General features: G+C 52.4%; 4 protein-coding genes across 4 annotated transcripts; 3 read left to right on the forward strand and 1 right to left on the reverse strand.

Moving 5' to 3' along the window:
• Window positions 1-1,929: 1,929 nt before the first annotated feature.
• UCRPA7_1865 (putative snare domain-containing protein) lies at window positions 1,930-3,090 on the forward strand (the record flags this gene model as incomplete). The annotated part of the gene is made up of 3 exons (XM_007914444.1): window positions 1,930-2,019; window positions 2,139-2,654; window positions 2,737-3,090. The coding sequence occupies 3 exons, from the start codon at window positions 1,930-1,932 to the stop codon at window positions 3,088-3,090; spliced, it is 960 nt and encodes a 319-aa protein (XP_007912635.1).
• Window positions 3,091-3,992: 902 nt separating this feature from the next.
• Window positions 3,993-6,117, reverse strand: UCRPA7_1866 (putative mitochondrial outer membrane 72k protein; the record flags this gene model as incomplete). Its single annotated transcript, XM_007914445.1, has 4 exons — window positions 3,993-4,231; window positions 4,284-4,757; window positions 4,811-5,795; window positions 5,932-6,117. 4 exons carry the CDS (start codon window positions 6,115-6,117, stop codon window positions 3,993-3,995), a joined length of 1,884 nt encoding a protein of 627 aa, XP_007912636.1.
• Window positions 6,118-6,747: 630 nt separating this feature from the next.
• On the forward strand, window positions 6,748-7,467 carry UCRPA7_1867 (putative aminodeoxychorismate lyase protein; the record flags this gene model as incomplete). The annotated part of the gene is made up of 1 exon (XM_007914446.1): window positions 6,748-7,467. The coding sequence occupies one exon, from the start codon at window positions 6,748-6,750 to the stop codon at window positions 7,465-7,467; it is 720 nt and encodes a 239-aa protein (XP_007912637.1).
• Window positions 7,468-9,668: 2,201 nt separating this feature from the next.
• On the forward strand, window positions 9,669-10,934 carry UCRPA7_1868 (putative aspartic endopeptidase protein; the record flags this gene model as incomplete). Its single annotated transcript, XM_007914447.1, has 3 exons — window positions 9,669-10,061; window positions 10,114-10,360; window positions 10,435-10,934. The coding sequence occupies 3 exons, from the start codon at window positions 9,669-9,671 to the stop codon at window positions 10,932-10,934; spliced, it is 1,140 nt and encodes a 379-aa protein (XP_007912638.1).
• Between the last annotated feature and the right edge of the window lie 162 nt (window positions 10,935-11,096).

An 11,096-nucleotide genomic window follows, 5' to 3' on the forward strand; every position in this document is an offset into this window, starting at 1 on the left:
GATGAGTATTACGACTCTCAATCTTGAGTATCTTCACCCTGCAAGAATTAATGTTTTATTACCTTTTCGGAGGAGTACAGCCAATTAGCTCCGCAGAATTGCCAAATGGAGGCCTTGAGTGCGAGACAAGATTTAGGCAGGCAGAATAAGACACTTATCTCACACCTGGCCATGAATTAAACCAGTGAATGAATGCATAGGTTGGGGTTTCTATGGCGTGTGAATCTGAAGTGTTTTGCTTCATGACTAGTCAGGAAATGCATCTATTGGTAGATGTTGTCCAATTGATGCACATTGCAAGCAAGTGTTTTGTATCACCCCCGATCTCAGCTTGAGGCAACAACAAAAGAAGCTTCCAAAACCCTGAATAGCGAAGACATTCCAGTGGGATAGGGAGCCGCGTGGTCACAGGCCACAGGCCTTGGCAGGCTGCACTAGACACACAGGCTACAGCTCGCCAAGGGTCGTGCGAGTTCCGAGCCCACTCAGCCCCCTTCCGGCGGTGCGGTTCCCAGTGTGCAAGGCGAGTGATTGATCATACGGCGATCGTCGATACGGGTACGGTATCAATGGGTCCCACGGGTAGGTACTGTAGGTATGTAAGGTATCTTTAGAAACGAAACATGCAAGCCTGCCCGCCAGCTGCTGATCTTCTTCCTCGGCCAATGCGCCGCCCCGTTTCTCGGGAAAACGCTTGCTGTGCAGATTGAGGCGCATCGCCGTCGTCTCAGTGCGACTAAGCTTGACAAAGCCTCAAGGGTGACGCTATGGAATTCGCCATCCAGTCGCCTGCTTAGTGGTTTGGTGAACTGTCTACCGGTACCAGATCCTCTCAGATCTTGATCTTGTCATTCTTCTCAGGGTCTGCTGAGCGGATTGGATTGAATCGCGTGCGAACAAGAGTGGGAGCCGCTGTCTGCCCGTCCTTGTCCTACGGACACGGAAAGGAAGAAGCCTGCTGCGCGTTCAGAGCTACGGCGCTGTTTGTTGGCTGCCTTGCTGATGCCGCCGCACTTCAGCATGTGAGTAGGTGCGGCAAATCCCCAGGATCCATACCTAACAAGGTACCTATGGTAGGTATCTAGGTAGATAGTCAGCAGGTAGTGCATAGGTAACTTGGAGCATCGCGGCGCCTTGTTAGAAAAGGCTGGATCTTGTATAAAGGATGTTCGCGTATGTATCATTGTGGTCTTCAAGTCAATTCCGTCGTGGTGAAGGTTGCCGTTGATTGAACCCGCATCATCCTGTGCCAAGCCCGCGGACGGCGGTCTTTATGCGCATGTTGATTTCTCCCATCCAGAGACCAATCTCGCCTCTTTCGGGTACAGTTGATTACCTACCTACCTATACTCTACTACATCTAGCATACATCGCACACGTCACTGGAGTCTGCTTGTTGCCTGCAGCACAACTTGCCGGTCTTGGACTGAAAGCAAACCTCTCTGAGAATCAAAGCAATCCAGACAAGCAATTGTGTAATCGGCCGCCGCCTTACCGGTTCTTTTCTAGAAGGTAGAAGAGGGGGGCACCCTGCAGGCGATAATCGCAAAAAAACAATTTTAGAGCCAGGAACAATTGCAGGGGGTGGTAATTGTGTAGGTACCTAGTCAGGTAGTGTCCTCCATACCTCCAGAGTAGAGGCAGAGGAGAGTGGCTGTTCCGGAGGGTCCCCTGGTCACCCTGTCAAAAGCCTGTCTGGCGGGCATTGCCTCTGCAAAATCAGCCGCCAAGGTTTAACGTCATCCCCAGCTCCCGCTCGCTCGCTCTCATCCAACTACATTCAACCTTAACTTAAAACACCTCTGTCCTCGTCTTCTGCCAAATCTGACAGCTGACTGAGCCTCCTGGGACGCCGAATATAGTCAGCCCGGATTTCCCTCGAGCACCCACGAGCTCTTCTCAATTGGACTCTCTTCACCTCTAGACAGCATGTCCTATTCCCAGTATTCCGGAAATCCCTACCAGCAGGGCCCCTCGCAGGAGTCTGGCTACGGCTATGGTAATCCCTATGGCCAGCAAGTGAGTTTTTCCGTCCGGTCCCTCGCACCCGAGACATCCATCCGCCCATCCAGCTGGGCTTGGATGCCACTCGGAGGATGAAGGGAGATTGCAGCGTCTGACAATGATACCCTCCGCAGGAGCAGCATGAGATGCAGCCGTACGGCCAGCCCTACGACCAGCAGCCCGCCGCGGCGCCGGCCGTCCACGTCCTCTCGCAGCAGGACTTCCTGTCGCGCGTGTCGCATGTGCGCAGCGAGATCCGGTCGCTGACGGCCGACGTGCAGCAGATCGCCGGCCTGCACCAGCGGGCGCTGGCGGGCTCGGACCCGCAGGCGCAGCAGCAGCTCGACGGGCTGGTGGCCAGCACGCAGCTCAAGAACACGAGCATCCGCGACCAGATCCGCTCGCTCAAGGCCGACGTCGAGCGCACCACCGACGGCAGCGCCGGCCTCAAGAAGCGCCAGTTCGACGCCCTCAACAACGACTTCAAGAAGGAGCTCCAGGGCTACCTGCAGGAGGAGCAGCAGTACAAGGAGCGCTACCGCGACCAGATCGCCCGCCAGTACCGCATCGTCAACCCGGATGCCACGGAGACGGAGGTGCGCGAGGCGGCCGACAGGGATTGGGGCAATGAGGGCATCTTCCAGACTGCGGTAAGTCGATTCCACCAGCGCAGGATGGCCCGGAGTAGCTGCCTTGCGATTGGACGTGAGAGTGCTGACAGTGATCGATTAGCTCCGAACCAACCGGACAGGCCAGGCATCTGCCGTTCTTGGTGCTGTCCGCGCGCGCCACAATGAGCTCCAGAAGATCGAGCAGTCGATTACTGAGCTTGCCGGGCTCTTCCAGGACCTCGATACCCTCGTGGTACAGCAAGAGCCTACTGTCATTAGAGCCGAGGAGCAGACAGAGCAGACAAACCAGCACCTTCAGAAGGGTAACGAGCAGGTCGCAGTTGGCATTACCCACGCCCGACGTGCCCGGAAACTCAAGTGGTGGTGCGCTCTCGTCGTTCTATTGATCGTCATCGCCATCGCGTTAGGCGTTGCCCTCGGTCTCACAGTCGGAAAGAACGCTACCAGCAAATAGAGCGTTTGGAAGGCTCCAGTAGATTTGATACTCGGGACGCCATCAGCGCCCCGAGAAGGACCATCGCAGTCCGGGCATGCCGGCTCTGTATGAGCGGAGCGCCCGGTCTCGGTCGATGGATGACGCGGAGGCTTTTGTGAGAGTATGTATGGCGAAGAGCCCCGGAAGATGTCTCCTTTTGCGATGCAACACATTTTTTGATCACCCAGCGGCGTCTGTTCTGATACATGACTTGTCTACGCAACCCATATTACACTAATTCTTGGGGGACGGCTCGCCTCTCAGGCGCATTTTGGAGCCCTGCTGCGGCTAGGACTGCAGTCTGGAGAGCAGGCTGCTTCTTCCCGCCCTGCGCCATTGTGTATATAACCAGACGCGAAAAATTGGATTGCGGGCGGTTTCTTCGGTTGGGGGGAAATTTAAAGAGACTGCATTTTCTTTTTAGTAACTCTCTTCTTGAAAACCACGAGCCGTGATGTGACTTGTCAACTCTGTCGCAGCTTTTGCACCAGCCATTCATGCTAATGAGAACGTCGCGGTAATTTTTTAAATGATAGTTCTACATTTGGTTTGCCCCGAGTAACGGGAATGAGGGAGGTATTATTATGTACAGCAAGGTTTGCGCAGAAAACCCCATGATCAATACATATAGGACACCGCGAAGGTGGGAGATTCGAGTTTCCATCCTGAACTCCCCTTATGAGTCGATGCTGAGCGTGAAACGAGGAAGAAAAAGGGAAAAAAAAGAACAGCCCGGCATAGGGGCGTCATGTTTGTCGTTTACAAGTGTTCCCCTGCGACCCCTTTTTGTAGTCCAAGGAAACCTCCCAATCGTCTTCGTCTCCACCTATATCCTCCCTTTCCGAGATGCGAGTCTAGAAGACCTGCGAGTGTCGATGCATCTATCGAAGGCCAGGTGGGCCTCCCATGCCCTGAAGCTTAGACGCCAGGGCAGGGTACTTCTCCTGCACCTGAATCTGCGTCCTGGTAGCCTCGGCGTAGGACAGTGCGTTCACCAGCTCGCCCTCCGTTCGCGCCAGTTCTGCCGCGCGCTCAAAGTACTTGAGCGCTTCTGTCACCTTGCCCTGCTGAAGGAGAAGCTGAGCCATCGTGGCAACAGCAATATCACACTCAGGGTCAACTGCGAACATGTTAGTGCGTGTTACAACAAACATATGGTTGGTGCCACATACTAATAAGCGCCTTTTGGCATAGCTTCTCAGCCTCAGCAAAGTCCTGCTTTGACTGAAAGATGGCGAGAGACTTGTTGATGAGAGGTAGGACGTTCATGCTAGTCGGCTTCGCCTGCTTCTCCATCTGGATTGCAGTCTCAAACTTCTCGATGGCCTCCTGGTACTTACCCTGGTCCAACAGGAGCTCACCGTAGTAGTTGTAGACGTCTGGGACCTTGTCAAAGTTCTTCATGCAGCGGCGGAATGTCGCCATCGATGAAGCGATAGATCCCATCTTGTACTGAGTCACGCCGAGCTGAATGTGGGAGAAGATGAAATCCCGGTCTAGGTCAATGGACTTCTGGTAGTCCTTGGCGGCTTCCGAGAATTCACCCTTGATGAAGTGCAATTGCGCGCGGTGGTAGTAGATATCGGGGTCGTCGCTGTTCTGCTTCATGGCAGCCTCGAAATCTTCCTCTGCTTTTTCCGGTGCACCTACAGAAGACTGTCAATCACAGGCACCCGATTATCGCAGGGATTATACATACCTAGCTCAAGGTTCATGCTAGCTCGCTTGATGTAGCTCTGGGTCATGGCCGGGTCGAGCTCAATGCTCTTCGTCAGGTCTAGTAGAGCATCCTCATGCTTGCCTCGGAGACACTGGAACGTTCCACGCATGTTATATGCGAAAGCCTCGTATTCGCCGAGATCGCCCAATTCCAGTGCCTTGTCAAAAGCAGTTGCGGCCTCCTCGTAGCCTTCGCCAGTCTTGACCTCGAGGGCTCGCAGGCCGACTTGTAGTTGTCCCATGCCAGTGCTCTCAGGCAGTTCGTTCGAATCCTCTAGCCCCGTTGGTCTTGGCTTGACTCGGAAGCTTTGCAGGTAGTTGCCGACGAAGGTCGGGCTCGGCAGCTTAGCAGGCTTCGTGGCCATCATCTCCTTAGCCTTGGACTCGGCAAACTTCTTTAGCAGTCGCTCGACAGCTTCGGCGCTTGATGGGTTCTTGAATCCGTCGATGATGCAGCTAGCAGTGTAGTCCAATAGAGATTCGCTGTACTTGCCCAGGTGATCGTACGCGTTGGCTCGGCGGTTCAGTGCTTTGACATACTCTGGATCCAATGTGACCGCTGCTGTCGTGTCCTCCACAACCTTTTCCCAGTTCGCAAGCGCATTGTAGCAAGCGGCTCGGTTGGAGTAGAAGACAGGGTCAGGTTTGCATATGATCGCTTGTGAGTAAAGCTCAATAGCTTTGTTGAAGTCCTTAGATCCATATGCCTTATTGCCCGCCTCCTTCAGCTTGGTAGCGGTTCTCGCACGCTCCTCTACAGACAGGGTCTGCACGGTGGTCTCGTCGATTTCTGGGAGCTCATCTGCACTCTCTACACTGGCAACTGGTGGTTGCGCCGGCCCTGTGACAGCTTCTTTGGAGGTGTTGGCCGCCTTCTCCTTCTCAGACTCTGCCTTTCGCTCGGCTTCTTTTCTTTTCCTCCTCTCCTTCTTGCTGAGCTTAGGTGTGGAGTCGCCCTTGGGTGCCTAGAAATGCGATGATATTTGGTCAGCTCTCTGCTGTGTGGCCTTGGATGTGATGCTGGGTGACATGCAAGACAGCACATCTCCGCCACTGCAAATTGGGGTCAAAGAGCTGTGCAAAAAGCAGCATGAAACATACCGAGCTGTTGTTGACATAGTAGAAGACACCAGCGCCAGCAACGACAACAGTGACGCCAGCGATGGTGTAGACGACGGCCTTATGCTCTGAAGCCCAGGTCGTTATCCGGTCCCAGACGGACGGGTCTGCAGTGGGCACTGGGATGCCCTTTGAGGGGGGAATTAGGGGAGCAGGACTGCCAGACATGGTCTTCTCTGTGCAGATCAATTAAGGGAAAGGTAATGTACAAAGGAATGGCCGACGAAAGAAGTCTGGTGTTGTGAAAAAGAAGGAGCTGGCTGATGCGATGCTGCCGTCGTCCGATGATGCAGGTTTGCATTAGCTGCTCTTGCCCAATTACCGAGCACGCGAAAAATTGTTGCGCGCGATGGACAGAGCAAGAGGTTTTTCCGGGCTGAGAAGCTTAGGCCCACTGAACCCTCGCAGGTAGGCAAGTAACCGTTGCTCCCTTTGTTAGCTTATTAGTGAGCGGGCCGGGGATGGAGACCTGACGGCATTGGTGCCTCAGGCAAAATACTAGCTGATTTGCGACTTGCTACCTAGTATAGTAAAGGAAGCTGCGACTTGACACGAAATTGCACTACCGATAGTAGCCAAGTCAATATCTTCAGTGGTAGCTTAGTAGCTTGCAGCTCGCAAAGCGGTCTTTTAGCGGACTAGAACTTGAGTCAGTGCAATAACATCCAGCTATGACTCTTCTATCAAGAGTGCTCATGAAGCTCATTTTAAGTCATTGACTGCATGAGCATCCTACAACACTAGATTGCATTGCCAGGGTTGCTTAGGTTGAGGTCGCAGCAGATACGCAGCTTCACTATGCCTGAAGAATTCCAGTTGTTCAGCTCATTACGGTATGATAAAAAGCTTCTTGACGTCCCAGCCAGTGGCTTCGCACAAGCTGGCTGGAACCACGAGAACACCTCCCCGTTCTATATGCTAGATTACCACCGTGATCGCATATTGCGTGCTGCAACATATTGGGGATGGAATCCTGCGATCAAGGCAATTGCTGGTCCAGAGGGTCTAGAAAACCTAGAGTCATTCTTGACGAAGAACCTAGAATCTGGCCCCGCGCCCTCGAGAGTGAAGGTCACATTAACGAAAGACGGAGAGCTGGGTGTTGAATCCAACAATGTGCCCGAGCAGTCCCTAGCCAATCTCTTCCCGTCTCAAGCATTACCTCAAGATATCGAGGATGCTGTTCAAGGTTCCCTCGGAGTTCTGGAACGAGAGCCGGTATATGAGGTCTACCTGGACCAGGATCCAACGCATCGCTCTGAATACACCCACTACAAGACGACTAAGCGTGCAATGTACGACGGCGCTCGAAAACGTGCCGGCATTGCTCTTACAGACACCAAGGAAGTCCTTTTGGTGAACCAGGACGATGGCACGGTCATGGAAGGCAGCACAACGACGCCCTACTTCTTCAGAGGGGGCCGATGGGTGACGCCTCCTGTTTCCCGCCAATATAACGCGGAGGCTGGTAGCGGCGGTCAAGATGGCACGACTAGACGTTGGGCATTAGAAAGGTGAGTCTCAATATGTTTGGTACACATTGAAAGATGACTGATGGGTTGCAAAGAGGGTTAGCGATTGAGGAAAAGGTTGAAGCATCTTCAGTAGTTCCTGGAGAGTCGGTCTGGCTCAGCAATGGTGTGAGGGGGTTTCTTTTTGGCAGAATTAAACTGATCAATTAGACACTCATCATACACCTAGTTTGAGCCTTGAAGGACATGACCAGTCATCGGGGCCGGAAAGGAGTTCTTCCAACTATGATCTTAGGCATATTTCAAGTTGCGCTTCACGAAGAGGCTTGAGATATTTTCCTTGCCGGTTTTGCCCAGAGTTGCTCATCCCCAGACCCAGTACTCAGAGTTAAGTCGGCAGCGATTTGAGAACTTGTATCAAGATTCCATAATGGTCAGTTGTCAAAGATATTTCGGGCAAAGAGTCGGTGACTTCAGTCACCTATTCCCGGTTCTAGCTTCCGGCACTCATTTGCCGCTCTGAAAATAGAAGATTGACAGCCAGGGACCATCACTTTGGATTCTTACAGGACGTTCAGCTTGGATTTGAACTTGATACTTGGCATTCAGGGTTGGATCTGCATGAAATAACCCTTGTACGCATCAGGTGCAGGGGGGCGCCGACCCGCTGATGCGGGCGTTCCGAGGTGTACCTAGGTCGTCTGTGCGGTCTGACAGCACAGGCTCGCTGTAGTCTTACATCATTGTTGCGAGACGCGCAACCTCTGTGTTGAATATCGACAGGGCTGCCAAGATTTCCGGATCCTCTGTTTTACGCAGACCTACCAGAGCTCGACACCTCGCACAGCTATGAATGACTTGAGTGTATCAATCTCGATGACTTGCAAAGTTGACTTGCTCGGTGCTTTCTTGGTGTCGCAGCGAGTGCCGGTCTTTGCCTTGTGACGGTCATCCCGTGCCTGAATGTGGGGGAATAAGTGTTACACAAGATGCTGCCATTATTACCTTGACGTCTATGACTGGCAGCTTGCTGGGTGTAAATAGAATACTACCTGTTCTACACCTTTGGATTGTCACACATCAGAGCCGTTGGAGCCAAGCCGTCGAAGAGTCGATCCACCAACATTTAGATGCAGGTACTGTGAAGCCAAGCCCGCCCAGAGAGCTTAACTTAACAGTCTGACTGAGAATCTTAAAAAAGAGGCTTCAGGGGACTCTCCAATGACGGTTTGTCTCAAAATCTACCGCAACATGGGTGATGGACAAGTGTGGCATTGCTATGTCCTGCATTGCCATGCCCCCACCTCTCTGTTCGGTCTAATCAGCACTTCCCGTTGCTCAATGTAACCTCCAACTCGACTGAGCTCTTGGACAATGACGCCAATCCAAAACATCATTGTACTGCCGGGCTCCATCCCACGACGGCACGTGCATCGAGTTGTCGTCACCAGTCTCTTATCCAGAGCTCTATATCTCAACATGAGACTGTCATTTGCTGCACAATGAAATGCTCTTTTTGGATTCATCCCCGTCATTGTCGCCTCCCAAACGCAAGCAGGTTTAGATCAGGGCCAAATGGAGCCGCGGGGCAGGTTGCTCGCCTTCTGAGTTGTCCACATACCTTGTAACCATGTTTCCACAATCGTAGCAACATAGCCTTGCTGGGATTGAGACATGCAGGCACACCAGTCTTCATCTGGCGTTTTCAGCACGACCTGGTTCTCCTCCCGGTCGACCCTCCCACCATCCGGGCACGACGACAAACAGACACTGGCCAGCATCTCCTTTCGAGGTATTTGACTGGGCAAAGCTGAGGTTTCCGTGATATTGCAGGTACCTCTGATACCCCGGACCAGGAGACAGACGGCTCAGCAGGGACATTCTTTTGCTTTAGTGAGGCAGGTGCTCTGTAACCAAGTGATCATAAAGAGGTTGTTTCGTAACGCGCCTTCCTAAATGAGGCACCCCCAAGATATAAGTAGGTAGACCTCCTCTCCTCTTAAGATTCATCGCACCTCCCTTCATCATCCATTTCCCATCCGTCCTGTACATCTCTCTACCATTTGACTTCTACACCTACCACATTCAACTCCCCACGATTATCAGTACACCAACTTTCCACACTTCGAAACCCCCCCCCCTTCATCTCGCTCTGTTCGTCCTAAGAAGCTCTTTCACCACGAGCTCTTGTTCTTTCGTATGAGACACTCTCAAGCACTTCTGAAGAACATCACACGAACCCCAGCTATGGAGGCCTACTTCGCAACGCAGTCCAAGCTTAAGCGAGAGCTTAACCTTCGTAAGGTGGCAGCTGTGCCTAATCAGAACTACAAGGCCCATGGAACCAAGTCTTACGTCTATCTGTTGAATCGATTCGGCTTCACTCCCACCAAGCCTGGTCCGTATCATCATGTAAACAAAATTCAGCAGCGCGGTCTTGCGGGCTCCAAGGTGGCAGTGGGCGGTCGTGTTCGCCAGCAGAAGACACTGGTGAAGCGAGTATCTGCGGATTCTGATGAAGTTGGAGATGTCACCGCAGAGGATCAGCAGAATGACTCCATGTACCTCTGTGAGGTTGAAATCGGGACGCCGCCACAGAAGTTCAAGCTCGATTTCGATACTGGATCGTCTGATCTATGGGTATGTTTTCCTAACGTGGTTCAATGGGATGGGATGAAACTAATTCTTCTAGGTCTTCTCTACTGAACTCAGCAAGAGTCTCCAGAAGGGGCATAACATCTTCGATGCGTCGAAGTCCTCCACTTTCAAGAAGATGTCTGGCTCGAGCTGGAAGATTTCCTACGGAGACGGAAGCTCCGCTTCTGGTGATGTCGGCACTGATCTCGTCAATATTGGAGGTCTTAAGATTGAGAACCAGGCCGTTGAGCTTGCCAAAACATTGGCCGCACAATTTGCCCAGGGAACTGGCGACGGTCTTTGTAAGTTTGTTTTATTATGGAAATCCTCGATTATGCTTCCTAATCAGAATTGAACGAACTGACTTATGTTGCAGTGGGACTTGCATTCCCTTCAATCAACACAATTACCCCCGAGCCGCAGAACACTCCAGTTGCGAATATGATCTCGCAGGGTGACATTCCCAAGGACGCTGAGCTTTTCACCTCAGCATTCTACAGCTCCCGTGATGAGGCACCAAATTCCTTCTACACCTTTGGCTACGTCGAAGAGGATCTCGTCAAGGACCAGGAGATCTCATGGACCGATATTGATAATTCCGAGGGTTTCTGGATGTTCCCATCCACTTCAGCCACTATCAACGGCAAGAAGATTACCCAGTCTAGCAACACTGCTATTGCTGATACCGGCACGACCCTCGCCCTCGTGTCTGATGAGGTTTGTGATGCCTTGTACAAGGCCATCCCTGGTGCGAAATACGACGAGCAAAACCAAGGCTACACGTTCCCCACCAGCGTGACAGCCGATCAGCTGCCCGACTTCAGCGTTGCCATTGGCGACAAGGAGTTTGTTATTCAGAAAGGTAGGCAATTGTGACCTGATGAGTTGGCCAGGCTGACCAGATTTATTACAGAGGATCTTGCCTTCGCTCCTGTTGACGAGAGTACTTGGTACGGTGGAGTGCAGTCCCGCGGCGACAACCCATTCGACATCTTGGGAGATACCTTCTTGAAGTCTGTCTACGCTATTTGGGACCAG

This window comes from Phaeoacremonium minimum (assembly GCF_000392275.1).
Source record: "Phaeoacremonium minimum UCRPA7 unplaced genomic scaffold PA7_03_scaffold_139, whole genome shotgun sequence".
NCBI classification, from domain to species: domain Eukaryota; kingdom Fungi; phylum Ascomycota; class Sordariomycetes; order Togniniales; family Togniniaceae; genus Phaeoacremonium; species Phaeoacremonium minimum.